General features: G+C 47.0%; 1 protein-coding gene across 1 annotated transcript in view; it reads left to right on the top strand.

The window, feature by feature from the left end:
* Positions 1-16,324, top strand: part of LOC147104928 (glutathione hydrolase 1 proenzyme-like) — a 136,527-nt gene that overhangs the window by 49,382 nt on the left and 70,821 nt on the right. Inside the window, exon 4 of the mRNA XM_085962066.1 lies at positions 8,745-8,937. Coding sequence (XP_085818192.1) covers positions 8,745-8,937 — 193 coding nt within the window. The remainder of the gene's footprint in view (positions 1-8,744; positions 8,938-16,324) is intronic.

The raw sequence follows: 16,324 nt of genomic DNA, 5'->3' as shown, positions 1-16,324 counted from the left end.
TGGTGGACCATTAAACAACTAACGGGAGGAGGAGGCTCCATGAATATCCCCATCCTCAATGATGGTGGAGCCCAGCACGTTTAAAAAAATTTTTTAATTCATTGATGGGATGTGGGCGTCGCTGGCTGGCTGGGGCTGCATTTAGTGCCCATCCCTAATTGCCCTTGAGAAGATGGTGGTGAGCTGCCTTCTTGAACCGCTGCAGTCCATATGGTGTAGGTACACCCACAATGCTGTTAGGAAGGGAGTTCCAGGATTTTGGCCCAGCGACAGTGAAGGAACAGTGATACAGGTCCAAGTCAGGATGAGTGCAAAAGACAAGGCTGAAGCATTTGCAACCATCTTCAGCCAGAAGTACCGAGTGTTTGATCCATATCGGCCTCCTCCTGAGGTCCCCACCATCACAGAAACCAGTCTTCAGCCAATTCGATTCACTCCACGTGATATCAACAAATGGCTGAGCACACTGGATACATCAAAGGCTATGGGCCCCGACAACATCCCAGCTATCGTGCTGAAGACTTGTGCACCAGAACTAGCCTCGCCTCTAGCCAAACTGTTCCAATACGGCTATAACACTGGCATCTATCCGACAATGTGGAAAACAGCCCAGGTATGTCCTGTCCACAAAAAGCAGGACAAATTCAACCTGGCCAATTACCGCCCCATCAGTCTACTCTCAGTCGTCAGCAAAGTGATGGAAGGTGTCATCGACAGTGCTATCAAGCGGCACTTACTCACCAATAACCTGCTCACTGATGCCCAGTTTGGGTTCCGCCAAAACCACTTGGCTCCTGATCTCATTACAGCCTTGGTTCAAACATGGACAAAGGAGCTGAATTTCAGAGGTGAGGTGAGAGTGACTGCCCTAGGCATCAAGGCAGCATTTGACCAAGTGTGCCATCAAGGAGCCCTAGTAAAACTGAAGTCAATGGGAATCGGGGGGAAAAACTCTCCACTGGCTGCAGTCATACCTAGCACAAAGGAAGATGGTTGTGGTGGTTGAAGGTCAATCATCACAGCCCCAGGACATTGCTGCAGGAGTTCCTCAGGGCAGTGTCCTAGGCCCAACCATCTTCAGCTGCTTAATCAATGACCTTCCCTCCAACATAAGGTCAGAAATGGGGATGTTCGCTGATGACTGCACAGTGTTCAGTGGCATTCACAACTCCTCAGATAATGAGGCAGTCCATGTCCACATGCAACAAGACCTGGACGACGTTCAGGCTTGGGCTGATAAGTGGCAGGTAACATTCACACCACAGAAGTGCCAGGCAATGACTACCTCCAACAGGCGAGAGTCTAACCACCTCCCCATGACATTCAACGGTATTACCATTGCCGAATCCCCCACCATTCAGTCAGAGGCTAGGTATTCTGCGGTGAGTGTCTCACCTCCTGACTCCCCAAAGACTTTCCACCATCTACAAGGCACAAGTAAGGAGTGTGATGGAATACTCTCCACTTGCCTGGATGAGTGCAGCTCCAACAACACTCAAGAAGCTCGACACCATCCAGGACAAAGCAGCCTGCTTGATTGGCACCCCATCCACCACCTTAAGCATTCACTCCCTCCACCACCGGTGTACTGTGGCTGCAGTGTGTACCATCTACAAGATGCACTGCAGTAACTCGCCAAGGCTTCTTCGGCAGCACTTCCCAAACCTGCGACCTCTTCCACCTAGAAGGACTAGGGCAGCAGGCGCATGGGAACACCACCACCTGCAAGTTCCCCTCCAAGTCACACACCATCCTGACTTAAATGTATATCGCCGATCCTTCATCTTGGCTGGGTCAAAATTCTGGATCTCCCTACCTAACAGCACTGTGGAAGTACCTTCACCACACGTACTGCAGCGGTTCAAGAAGGCGGCTCACCACCACCTCCTCAAGGGCAATTAGGGATGGGCAATAAATGCTGGCCTTGCCAGCGACGCCCACATCCCATAAACAAATTTAAAAAAACAAAAAAAACCATCATCAGCGGGAACCTTGGAGGTTTACCTTTTCCTAACCCGGGGTGCTGAGGCCAACTTTAGCACCATTATTACTGTACTGGCTGAGATCAGCTCGCTCAGCACAGACCTTGGATCAAAGCTGAGAGCTTCCTGGTTGATATGGCTCAGCTCTCATTGGATAAACTTGCTGAGTCATTGTGGGAGCCTCCCGGTTTTTGAAAGTAAGTTGTATTTCTGGGCAGCAATGGTCTCTATGTACAGTTTAGTGGGTGCCGATGGGTTTAGTGGGTCCTGATGCCAATGTTGTTTGCAGGTGATGTGTGTTCAGTCACTGCTGTATTTGTGACCTTTCCCCTGACCAGTCCTTACTCCAGTTTAGGTCGCAGTTTAGTATAGTCAGCTGTGGATTCTGTCTCCCGCTTCACTAAAGGGAAAGTTCAGTGTGATGGAGAAGGCCTTTCAACATCATGGCTGCACCTGATTTCTGTGCAGTGGGGATTTAAGTTGCAGAAAAACTGAAAAAGGCTTGCATTTATAAAGTGCCTTTCATGACCTCAGGATGTCTCAAAGAGCTTTACAGATGATGAAGTACTTTTTTTGAAGAATAGTCACTGTTGTAATATAGGAAATACGGAAGCCAATTTGCACACAAGGTCCCACAAACATCAACGTGATGATTACCAGATAATCTGTTTTTAGATGTTGGTTAAATGATGAATATTGGCCAGGATGGCAGGAGAACTTCTGTGCTCCTCTTTGAAATAGTGCCGAGGGATCTTTTACATCCACCTGAGAGGGCAGACAGGGCCTTGGTTTAATGTCTCATCCGAAAGACAGCACCTCCGACAGTGCAGCACTCCCTCATTGCTGCTCTGAAGTGTCAGCCTAAATTTTGTGCTCAAGTCACTGGAATGGGTTTTAAATCCACAACTTTCCACTTGAGAGGCATCAGTACTACCAATTGAGCTACGACTGACACCTAATTCGTGGCAGCTTAAAGACACAAACTCCCTCTTTCAAACCTTTGATCCTACCAACCTCTGCAATATAAATTTTACCTTGACGATGCCAATTTTCTTCAGTTCCTCCATACAACACACCATTTCCAACCATCCCACTGTGCGATTGGGCATCCAGACCATTGACTGTGATGGAAGTGATCACTTGAAAGCAGGTACAGAGACTATAGCAGAGTGCAAACCTGCATTACATATGTACTCATAGCAACCAAGAGAAATCCCTGAAGGTTCAGTTGCTTTTCCTTGAGTACATGTGCTGGTGCAGATTGATCAGGGTACCCTGGGTTAACATGACATGGTGACCAAATGTATCTGTCTCTGCATGAGGCCCGAATCAATGAAATCCGTGTAAAGATCCTATTACTTCATTAAACTCAGCTATCCTTTGGTGGTTAAGTATCTAAGATTGGTTTTGTAGTTCAGTTTGGCCGTACTTAAAGTGGATAAGCCACCCGGTCTGGATGGGATGCATCCTAGGTTGCCGAGGGAAGTAAGAGTAGAAATTGCTGGTCACAGTCTTCCAATCTTCCTTAGATGCAGGAGTGGTGCCAGAGGACTGGAGGATTGTAAATGTTACATCCTTGTTCAAAAAGTGGAGAAGGATAAATCTGGCAATTACAGGCCAGTCAGTTTAAGGTCAGTGGTGGGGAAGCTTTTAGAAACAATAAACTGGGAGAAAATTAACAGCCACTTGGACAAGCATGGACTAATAAAGGATAGCCAGCATGGATTTGGCAAATCATGTTTGACTAACTTGATTGAGTTTTTTGATGAGGTAACAGAGAGGGTGGATGAGGGCAGTGCAGTTAATGTTGTGTATATGGACTTTGAAAAGGCGTTTGATAAAGTGCCACATATTAGGCGTGTTAGCACCATTGACGCCCATGGGATAAAAGGGGCAGCAGCAGCATCGATACAAAACTGGCCAAGGGATAGAGAACAGAGAGCTGTGGTGAATGGCTGTTTTTTGGATTGGAGGGAGGTATACAGTGTTGTTCCCCAAGGTTCAGTACAAGAACCACTGATATACATTAATGACTTGGACTTGGGGGTACAGGGCACAATTTTGAAATTTGCAGATGACACGAAACTTGGAAGTGTAGTAAACAACGAGGAAGATAGAAATAGACTTCAAGAGGACATAGACAGGCTGGTGGAATGGTTCACATAGCAGATGAAATTCAACGCGAAAAAGTGTGAGATGATATATTTTGGTAGGAAGAATGAGGAGCAACAATATATGCTAAATGGTACAAGAACAGAGTTGACTTGGGGGTGTTTGTGCATAAATCTTTGAAGGTGGTAGGACAGGTTAACAAAGCAATTAATAAAGCATATGGGATCCAGGGCTTTATTAATAGAGGTATGGGGAGCGATTTTCCCAGCCCTGAGGAGGCGGGTTTGGCAAAATGGCAAAAACTGAGGGCGGGTTCGGAATCCGCCGCCAAGCAAATTTGCCGGAGGCGGGTTTGATGGGTGCGATTCGGTCCCACCTCCATCAGTCGGGAGAGGTGGTTAAGGCCCTTAAATAGTAGTTAAGGGCCTCTATAATCCTATTTTGACAGGCCTTCGTTATATTACCACATTTTCAGCGTGTTGCACGACCCGCCTAAACCACGCCAGCTAATCCTGGCAGGTTGACAAGTGGGTGGCCTCCTCACAGCTGCAGCTCCGCCATTAAAACGGAGCTTTCATCAGGGAGCAGTTGCAGGTGGCAGAACTTTTGTTCCAAAGTTCTTTCAGCACTTTTAGCAGGCCTACCAAAGTCGGAGGTGCTGCAGCTTCTATCTTTCAACTGTGAGACCTCCTTGGAAGACCCTCTCCCAGCTTGGACTGAGCGCTTCCCCAACGGAGGTATCTGCCAGCAGCATGGGAACCATTTCTTTCCTTTCACCATGGACCTCAGATTCGGATGAGGAGCAGCCACGGCAGCGACAGAACCAGGCAGCTCTGCAGCAACATCAGCAGGAGCCCCAACCTCCTGCTCACCCACCTGATGCTGCACAGGGCAGAAGGCGCCAGCGCATGGAAGCACGTCGTGCAAGGAATGCACTCATCCTGGCCAGATTTGCATAGGTTGCCCATTGTGGCACATGGGCTTGGCTCCTTCTTAACACATGATAGACAATGGACATGACTCTCTGGCCTCCTTTCACTCTGACCACCAACCTGACCACACAAGTGTCACAGAGCCCACAATGTGGAGCTGCCTAAGCCGAAATAACAGATGCCATCACGCCAACAGTTTGCCATCACCTAATTTTAATACATTCCCACAGGGATGGCATTTAATCAATAAACAGAAACAATCACCCAATCTGCACACAGACTGGAGGTTATACCCCTTGCCAGCTGGGCCCACACAGCCTTGGTTTCTTTGGGAGGCCTCTTCCTCCTAGATGAGGGGAAGAGCACCTCCCTGCTAGCTCTCGCCCCCTCAACCAGCACACCCAGCGCCTCATCCAAGAACCTCGGGGAGGGCCTTGCCTTGGAGCTGGCCATTCTTCAAGGAGATAACAGTTTGGTGCCGCATTGACCAAAAACCAGTGGAATGAGCCAAGGCAGCAAGCAGCCCTTAAATGAAGCTGGATAAGTGACGTCAGCAGAGGCGAGTTTCAGCCCCAAAACACTAATTGGCCCCGGGGAGCCCACACCTCTGAAATCAACTGGTCAATTAGGGGAAAATCGCAGATTTTTCCCACCTCTCAGTGGAGGCGGGTTTGGAACCCACCCAAACCAAAACCCGCCTCCAGTCCGCCTCCATTGGGAAAATCGCGTACATTGAATACAAAAGGCAAGAAGTTATGTTAAACCTTTATAAAACACTGGCTAGGCCTCAGCTGGAGTATTGAGTCCAATTCTGGGCGCCACACTTTTGGAAGGACATGAAGGCTTAGGAGAGGGTGCAGAAGAGGTTTACTAGAATGGTTCCAGGGATGAGGGATTACAGTTACATGGATAGACTGGAGAAGCTGGGGTTGTTCTCCTTGGAGCAGGGAAGGCTAAGGGGAGATTTGATAGAGGTGTTTAAAATCATGAAGGGTTTAGACAGAGTAAATAAAGTGAAACTGTTTCCAATGGCTGAAGGGTTGATAACGAGAGAGCACAGATTTAAGGGGATTGGCAAAAGAACTAGAGGTGACATGAGGAAAATCTTTTTACACCACGAGTGGTTAAGATTTCGAATGCGCTGCCCGATAGGGCGGTGGATAAGATTCAATAGCAGCCATCAAAAGGGAATTGGATCAATACTTGAAGGAAGAAAAATGGCAGGGATCTGGGGAAAGAGCAGGGGGAATAGGACTAACTGGATTGCTCTTCGAAAGGGCTGGCGCAGACTCATTGGGCCGAATGGCCTCCTTCTCTGCTGTACTATTCTATAATTCTAAGATCTCGATACACATTGTTTGGTAGGAGCAGCAACAAGGGCATATAAGGTAGCCAAATCTAGTGGGAGGATAGAGGATTGGGAAAACTTTAAAAGACAGCAAAAAATAACAAAAAGATTGATTAAGAAAGGGAAGATAGATTATGAAAGTAAATTAGCAAAAAATATAAAAACAGATAGTAAGAGCTTTTATAGTTATATAAAAAGAAAAAGGGTGGCTAAAGTAAATGTTGGTCCCTTAGAGGATGAGACCGGGAAATTAATGGTGGGAAATATGGAGATGGCAAAAACACTGAATGAATATTTTGTATCAGTCTTTACAGTAGAAGACACTAAGAATATCCCAACACTGGACAAACAGGGGGCTAAAGGGGGGGAGGAGCTAAACACGATCAAAATCACTAAGGAAGTGGTACTCGGTAAAATAATGGGACTCAAGGTGGATAAATCACCTGGACCTGATGGCTTACATCCTAGGGTCTTGAGGGAAGTGGCGGTAGGGATTGTGGATGCATTGGTAATAATTTTCCAAATCTCCCTGGACTCGGCAAAGGTCCCGGCAGACTGGAAAACTGCAAATGTAACACCCTTATTTAAAAAGAGCAGTAGACAGAAGGCTGGAAACTATAGACCGGTTAGCCTAACATCTGTGGTAGGTAAAATTTTGGAGTCCATTATTAAGGAGACAGTAACAGGACATTTGGATAATCATAATTTAATAGGACAAAGTCAGCATGGTTTTATGAAGGGGAAGTCATGTTTGACAAATTTGCTGGAGTTCTTTGAGGAAGTAACATATAGGATGGATAAAGGGGAACCAGTGGACGCAGTGTATTTAGACTTCCAAAAGGCATTTGACAAGGTGCCACACAGAAGATTATTGCTTAAGATAAAAAATCACGGGATTGGGGGTAATATTCTGGCATGGATAGAGGATTGGCTATCTAACAGAAGGCAGAGAGTTGGGATAAATGGTTCATTCTCAGACTGGCAATCAGTAACTAGTGGTGTTCCACAGTGGTCAGTGCTGGGTCCCCAACTCTTTACAATGTATATTAACGATTTGGAGGAGGGGACCGAGTGTAACATATCAAAGTTTGCAGATGATACTAAGATGGGAGGGAAAGTAGTGAGTGAGGAGGACATAAAAAACCTGCAAGGGGACATAGACAGGCTAAGTAAGTGGGCAGAGATTTGGCAGATGGAATACAATACTGGAAAGTGTGAGGTTATGCACTTTGGCAGGAAAAATCGTAGAGCAAGTTATTATCTTAATGGCAAGAAACTGGAAAGTACTGAAGTACAAAGGGATCTGGGGGTCCTGGTGCACGAAACTCAAAAGGTTAGTATGCAGGTGCAGCAAGTGATTAAGAAGGCCAATGGAATGTTGGCTTTCATTGCTAGGGGGATAGAATATAAAAATAGGGAGGTATTGCTTCAGTTGTACAAGGTATTGGTGAGACCGCACCTGGAATACTGCGTACAATTTTGGTGTCCATACTTAAGAAAGGACATACTTGCTCTCGAGTCAGTACAAAGAAGGTTCACTCGGTTAATCCCGGGGATGAGGGGATGGACATATGAGGAGAGGTTGAGTAGATTGGGACTCTACTCATTGGAGTTCAGAAGAATGAGAGGCGATCTTATTGAAACATATAAGATTGTGAAGGGGTTGGATCGGGTGGATGCGGGGAGGATGTTCCCGATGATGGGTGAAACTAGAACTAAGGGGCATAGTCGTAGAATAAGGGGCTACTCTTTCAAAACTGAGATGAGGAGGAACTACTTCACTCAGAGGGTGGTAGGTCCATGGAATATGCTGCCCCAAAAAGCTGTAGAAGCTACATCATTACATAAATTTAAAACAGAAATAGACAGTTTCCTAGAAGTAAAGGGAATTAAGGGTTACGGGGAGCGGGCAGGAATTTGGACATGAGTCTAGGTTCGGATCGGTCATGGCCCTGTGGGTAGCGGAGCGGGCCCAGGGGCCGTGTAGCCTGATCCTGCTCCTATTTCGTGTGTCTAATTCTGTTAGATTCAGGAGATGGTTCTGTGATAGTGGATTGGCGGTTAGGATCAGATCAGCCATGATCTTATTGAATGGCGGAGCAGGCTCGAGGGGCCGATTGGCCTACTCCTGCTCCTATTTCTCCTGTTCTTATGTTCTTATGTTCTTAACAGTCGATGTCAAAGCCAAGGTAGGAGCCTTTGATTCATTTGAAGCATCAGAGCTATTTATAATAACCAAGTTCTTGCTTCAGTCTAATCATTACCTGGTGAGGTGAGCGTGGTCAGATAACTCTTGCAAGTGAGTGCACTGAAATGGAAAGGTTTACATTTAAAAACTAGCCTGTTGTTTATGTTTGTGCCTACCCACAGGAGGATTGTCCATAGCAATCCCTGGTGAAATCCGAGGATACCAACTAGCACATGAACGGCATGGAAGGTTACCGTGGAAACGGTTATTTGAGCCAAGCATCAAACTTGCCAAAGAAGGATTCCCCGTTAGTCAGTCTCTTGGAGTTGCTATAAAGCAACATAAGGAAAAAATTGAGAAAGACCCTTCTTTATGGTAAGATTGAGCCAACACTGCTCAAAACTGAGACTAACACTGGTGGCATATTGGGGCTTGAAATTCATTGTAAAGCTGGGCTTTTCACTCTAGAGATTGTCTGCTGAATATTTTTGGGCACTATTTCATAACTCATGACCATTTTATGTCTAAACTGAAGACATTCCAAACACTTCAACAAAAATAGACAAAATCAAAAGAATATTATAATAAATCAGAACTCTTTGCAACAGTCTTTATTTAAAAGGCGTGTTGACGGTGGGGCTCCCTCAGGAAGGACCCTTCCTTGTCTCTCTCACTATTGTCAGCCCACCTCTGAACTTTCCTTTCCTGATTCTCTCGAACAGCAATGTGCTGTTCAACATACTCTCCTCATCCCTGAAATTCTCACTGTGTTGAAATGAAGACTGATGGTGCCATCTCCTACTCTGAATCATTCTTTCTTTTTCAAGACCTCAAGGCTATGGGACTCCTTACCTCTGTAAGTCTTCCCTTATAACCAAAGCTTGAGGTCACCCAATCACTAGTTCCTAATTTGCCTTCTTCCCTTCTATTTGTTCTAAACCTTGATGATGTGCTTGACATTTCAATAAAAAGGCATATCTGATCAATTTGATTACACTCAAAACACTCTCATGTCCTATTTCATTAACATATATTTTTTTAATCCATCCTGCGTTTGCTGTTTAGTAGAGTGTAAAGATTACATTGATTCTCAATCTGTAGAACCTGGTTTGGTCCTCTGAAGCTTCAAAGTAAATGAACCATTCAGTATGGCAGTGTACAGAAACCAGGAAGCCCCCAGGTTTGATCTCTAGTTTGTGCTGATGGACCAGGGTATTGACGGGACAACTACAACTGTCTTTGTTTCTTTGCTCCTGATTGCTATCCAGTGACTCTTCCTGGAAAGTGTTTGTGTTGGAATTGTGTTGGAATCCCACCACTGCCACTCCGCCAGTGCCCTTGCTGTTGCCTGTCAGCCAGCCAGCCCAGGCTGTTGCCATCCATGCTGAGATGGTGCAGTCCACAGTTGGGCCTTCTATGCCCAGAGATGTTCGAGGTCATCCTCCAAGGCCAGCTGCAGGCTCCTCCATTGAAAGTCAGCAGCCTTCCACCAGCCATGCTGCAGCCACTGGGGTAGCACTGCGTGGGAGCACTAGGACAGGCAAAGGCAAATGGAAGACAAGCACTAAGGGAATGCACAAGTTTGCATGCAGTACAGCATGATTTCATTTATAAATTTACTTTGTGATGTTTATTATGTGTTGGATTTTATTTTTGCATTATGGCCAAGCAGACGCTGTGATGGTCAGTGATCGAGGGAAGGTAAACATAGAAACATAGGAGATAGGAGCAGGAGTAGGCCATTCGGCCTCTGGAGCCTGCTCCAACATTTAATGAGATCATGGCTGATCATTCAAATACAGTACCCTGTCCCTGCTTTCTCCCCATATCCCTTGATCCCTTTAGCCTCAAGAAATATATCCAACTCCTTCTTGAATATATTTAATGAATTGGCCTCTACTGCCTTCTGTGGTAGAGAATTCCAGAGGTCCACCACTCTCTGGGTGAAGAAATTCCTTCTCATTTCAGTCCAAAATGGCTTACCCCTTATCTTTAGCCTGTGACTCCTGGTTCTGGACTCCCCCGCCATCGGGAACAGCCTTCCTGCATCTAGTCTGTCTAGTCCTGTTAGAATTTTATAAGTTTCAATGAGATCCCCTCTCATTCTTCTAAACCCCAGCGAATTTAAGCCCAAATGACCCAATCTCTCCTCATACGTCATTCCTGCCATCCCAGGTATCAGTCTGGTGAATCTTCGCTGCACTCCCTCCATGGCAAGGCCATCCTTCATCAGATAAGGCAAGCAAAACTGCACACAATACTCAAGGTGTGGTCTCACCAAGGCCCTGTACAACTCCAGCAAGACATCCTTGCTCCTGTACTCGAATCCTCTCGCTATGAAGGCCAACATACCATTTGCCTTCTTAACCGCCTGCTGCATCTGCGTGCTTACCTTCAGCGACTGGTGCACAAGGACACCCAGGTCTCGTTGAACTTCCCCTTCTCCCAATGTATTGGCGTTCAGATAATAACCTGCCTTCCTGTTTTTGCCACCAAAGTGGATAACCTCGCATTTATCCACATTATACTGCATCTGCCATGCATCTGCCCAATCACCCAACCTCTCCAAATCATACTGGAGTTTCTCGACATCCTCCTCACAGCACACACGCCCACCCAGCTTTCTGTCGTCTGCAAACTTGGAGATATTACATCTAGTTCCCTCGACTAGATCATTAATATATATTGTGAATAGCTGGGGTCCTAGGACTGATCCCTGCGGTACGCCACTAGTCACTGCCTGCCACTTGGAAAAAGACCTGTTTATTCCAACTCTTTGCTTCCTGTCTGCCAACCAGTTCTCTATCCAAGTCAGTACCTTACCCCCAATCCCATGTGCTTTAACTTTACATGCTAATCTCTTACGCAGGACCTTATCAAAAGCCTTCTGAAAGTCCAAATACACCACATCCACTGGTTCTCCCTTATCTATTCTACCAGTTACATCCTTAAAAAATTCCAGTAGATTAGTCAAGCTTGATTTATCTTTTGTAAATCCATGCTGACTTTGTCCGATCCTGTCACTGTTTTCCAAGTGCTCTGCTATTACATCTTTTATAATGGACTCTAGCACTTTCCCCACTACCGATGTCAGGCTTACCAGTCTATAATTCCCTGTTTTCTCTCTACCACCCTTTTTAAATAGTGGGGTTACATTAGCTATCCTCCAATCCATGGGAACTGTTCCAGAGTCTATAGAATTTTGGAAGATGATCAGCAATGCATCCACTATTTCTAGGGCCACTTCCTTAAGTACTCTAGGATGTAGACTATCAGGCCCTGGGGATTCATCAGCCTTCAATCCTGTCAATTTCCCTAACACCATTTCCCTACAAATATTGATTTCATTCAATTCCTCCCTCTCATTAGACCCTATGTTCCCTGACATCTCTGGGAGGTTATTTGTGTCCTCCTTTGTGAAGACAGAACCAAAGTATGTATTTAATTGGTCTGCCATTTCTTTGTTCCCCATTATAAATTCCCCTGATTCTGACTGCAAGGGACCTACGCTTGACTTCACCAATCTTTTTCTCTTCACATATTTATAGAAGCTTTTACAGTCTGTTTTTATGTTCCCAGCAAGCTTACTCTCACAATCTATTTTCCCCCTCTTAATTAATCCCTTTGTCCTCCTTTGCTGAATCCTAAACCGCTCCCAATCCTCAGGTTTGCTGCTTTTTCTGGCCAATTTATATGTCCTCTCCTTGGATCTTAGGCTATCCCTAATTTCCCTTGTTAGCCATGGTTGAGTCACCTTTTTTGTTTTATTTTTATGCCAAACAGGGATGAACAAATTCTGTAGTTCATCCATGCAATCTTTAAATGTTTGCCATTGCCTATCCACCGTCAACCCTTTAAGTAACATTCCCCAATCCATCCTAGCCAACTCGTGCCTCATACCATCATAGTTTCCTTTATTTAAATTCAGGACCCTAGTCTCTGAGTCAACTAATTCACTCTCCATTTTAATGAAGAATTCTATCATATTATGATCGCTCCGCCCCAATGGGCCTCGCTCAACAAGATTGCTAATTAATACTTTCTCATTACATAATACCCAGTCTAAGATGGCCTGATCTCTAGTTGGTTCCTTGACATATTGGTCCAGGAAACCATCCCGTATACACTCTAGGAATTCCTCCTCCACAGTATTGTTACTAATTTGGTTAGCCCAATCTATATGTAGATTAAAGTCACCCATGATAACTGCTGTGCGCTTATTGCACGCATCTCTAATTTCCCATTTAATGCCATCCCCAACCTCAGCATTACTGTTTGGGTGTCTGTATACAACTCCCACTAACGTTTTCTGCCCTTTGGTATTTCTCAGCTCTGCCCATACAGATTCCACATCATCAGAGCTAATATCCTTCCTTACTATTGTGTTAATCGCCTCTTTAACCAGCAATGCTACCCCACCTCCTTTTCCTTTTTTCCTGTCCTTCCTGAATATTAAATACCCTTGGATGTTGAATTCCCAGTCTTGGTCACCCTGGAGCCATGTCGCCGTAATCCCAATTATATCATATCCGTTTACATCTATTTGCGCAGCTAATTCATCCACCTTATTACAAATGCTCCTCGCATTAAGACACAAAGCCTTCAGGCTTGTTTTTTAACACTCTTAAATTCTTATTTACTGTGGCCATGTTTGATTTACACCCTTGATTTCTCTGCCTTTCACTTTTGCTTTTCTCCTTCCTGTCTTTTGTTTCTATCCTTGCTTCCCTTTCCTGTCTCCTTGCACAGTTTCCCAAACCCCTGCCATTTTAGTTTAAATTCTCCCCAACAGCACTAGCAAACACGCCCCCTAGGACATTAGTCCCGGTCCTGTCCAGGTGCAAACCGTCCAGTTTGTACTGGTCCCACCTCCCCCAGAACCGGTTCCAATGTCCCAGGAATTAGAATCCCTTCCCCTTGCACCAGTCCTCTAGCTACGTATTCATCTGAAATATCCTTCTATTTCTACTGTGACTAGCACGTGGCACTGGTAGCAATCCTGAGATTACTACCTTTGAGGTCCTATTTTTTAATTTACCTCCTAACTCCCTATATTCAATGTTTATGACCTCATCCCATTTTTTACCTATATCGTTGGCACCTATATGCACCACGAGAACTGGCTGTTCACACTCCCCCTCCAGAAAGTCCTGCAGCGGCCCCAAGACATCCTTGACCCTTGCACCAGGGAGGCAACATACCATCCTGGAGTCTCATTTGCGGCCGCAGAAATGCCTACCTATTCCTCTTACAATAGAATCCCCTATCACTATAGCTCTCCCACTCATTTTCCTCCCGTCCTGTGCAGCAGGAACACCCATGGTGCCAGGAAGTTGGCTGCTGCTGCCTTCCCCCGATAAGCCATCCCCCCAACAATATCCAAAGTGGTACATCTGTTTGAAAGGGGACTGGCCACAGGGGACCCCTGCACTTCCTGCCTGCGCCTACTACTCTGCCTGGTGGCCACCCATTCCCTTCCTGCCTGCAGTCTTTACCTGCGGTGTGAACAACTCGCTAAACGTGCCATCCATGTTGTCCTCAGCATCGCGAATGCTCTAGTATGTATCCATCCGCAGCTCCAGTGCTGCAATGCGGTCTGTCAGTAGCTGCAGCTGGATACACTTCCCACACACATGATCGTCAAGGACACAGGAAGTGTCCCTGATTTCCCACATAGTGCAGGAAGAGCATGCCATGGGACCAAGCTGTGCTGCCATGACTTACCCTTTAATTAATTCAAATTAAATTAAATCAAATCAATACCACTAATTAGACTACAATTAAATGATATACTCAAGGGCTCTTGTTTACTACCACTCCCCACTATACAACAGAGACCCTAGAAACTTTAAACCACAAAAATTAAGTTTGGAAAAAAGCGAGAAAGAGAGAAATACTCACCAACCAATCACTTACCTGCTTTCTGGTGACATCACACTTCGATTACTTTTTACTTCTCGCTGCTGCCGCTGGTGTGTCTGGGCCGCTGTCTCTCCCCGCTCCTTAACTCCTCGGTCTCCGCGCTCAGTCTCCACCCAGGGCCGCTCTCGCTGCTGCCACTGGTGTGTCTGGGCCGCTCTCTCTCCCCGCTCCTTAACTCCTCGGTCTCCGCACTCAGTCTCCAGCCAGGGCCGTTTTCATTGCTGCCGCCGGTGTGTCTGGGCCGCTCTCACTCCCCACTCCTTAACTCCTCGGTCTCCGTGCTCAGTCTCCACCCAGGGCCGCTCTCGCTGCTGCTGCCGGTGTGTCTGGGCTGCTCTCACTCCCCGCTCCTTGGCCTAGAAATTCAGTTCGCTGCGCCTTAGGAGGAGTAGGTCTCGAGCGCTAGGCGCTTAGCGCCCGGGTGCAGTGCGATCTGCGCCTCGCCCCAACTTCAGTAGACGTTTAGCGCCGGCGCAAAGTTATTGCGCGCGCTCATCTGCGTGCGCAGATCATGACGTCATTTCGTCGTGCAACGCCCTTTGTGCGCCCGGAACCGGAACTTCACTCGCACCACCCCATTGTGCGCCTGGCGGCCCGAACAACTGTGAAGTGGAACGGTACACAGCCGAGGCGGGCCGCGGGGAGCGCAAATTAAAGGGCACTCCTGCAGTGGAAAAGGCAGCCGTTTTGCAACACTCCTTCTTTGGGAGGAGGAGGAGGAGGAGGGAGGAGGAGGAGGAGGAGGGAGGAGGAGGAGGAGGAGGAGGAGGGGGGAGGAGGAGGAGGAGGAGGAGGGGGGAGGAGGAGGAGGAGGAGGAGGATCCCCAAAAACACAAATACACTAGTCTCGGCCTGTCAAAATCCACCCTCCCCCTTTAAGAGCTCACCGGAGCCAGAGTGTCTGCCGGCAATCAGCAGCTCGCCGCACCTGCCCTGCGCCCAACTTTCGGTGTTAGCGTCCCGGGCTGCCGGCTTAGCGCCTAATGATAGTGCATCGCCTGTTTTAGCGCAGCAGCAACCTCTTAGGGTGATGCAACTGAATATCGGTGAAGGGGGCTCGACTTTGCGCCGGGCGCAAACTTTAGCGGCCGCCCGACTTTACCGTCCCAAAAGTGGCTATACTGAATTTCTAGGCCCTTAACTCCTCGGTCTCCGCGCTCAGTCTTCACCCAGGGCCACTCTCGCTGCTGCCGCCGGTGTGTCTGGGCCGCTCTCACTCCCCGCTGTTTAACTCCTCGGTCTCCGCGCTCAATCTCCACCCAGGGCCGCTCTCGCTGCCAACATTCCATTTGCCTTCCTAATTACTTGCTGTACCTGCATGCTAACGTTTTGTGTTTCATGTATAAGAACACCCAGATCCCTCTGTACCGCAGCATTCTCTAGTCTCTCTCCATTTATATAATACTAGCTGGGGGAGCCCGGCTTTGCCAGGGCTGTTTTGGGCCGGGCGGTTTAAATCGAGTGCCAGGCTTTGGGGCCTCTCTGTGTCCCTTTGTGAATCTGCTGCCGGGCAACATTTTAAATCGAGTACCAGGCTTTCAGGCCGTGTCTGTCTGTCCCTCTGTGAATCTGCTGCCGGGCAACATTTTAAATCGAGTCCCAGGCTTTTGGGCCCTGTCTGTGTCCCTCTCTCAATCTGCTGCCGGGCAACATTTCTACCTTTGGGCCGGGCGGTTTATATCGAGTGCCAGGCTTTGGGGCCTCTCTGTGTCCCTCTGTGAATCTGGTGCCGGGCAACATTTTAAATCGAGTCCCAGGCTTTTGGGCCCTGTCTGTGTCCCTCTCTCAATCTGCTGCCGGGCAACAATTCATACCTTTTAATACCTTGAAAGATGAAAGT

Source organism: Somniosus microcephalus, chromosome 19 (genome assembly GCF_052327205.1).
Source record: "Somniosus microcephalus isolate GS21.2 chromosome 19, FLI_Smic_1.0, whole genome shotgun sequence".
Classification (NCBI taxonomy): domain Eukaryota; kingdom Metazoa; phylum Chordata; class Chondrichthyes; order Squaliformes; family Somniosidae; genus Somniosus; species Somniosus microcephalus.
The sequence above is the reverse complement of the archived record's forward strand: the minus strand, read 5'-3'. Positions and strand labels throughout refer to the sequence as shown.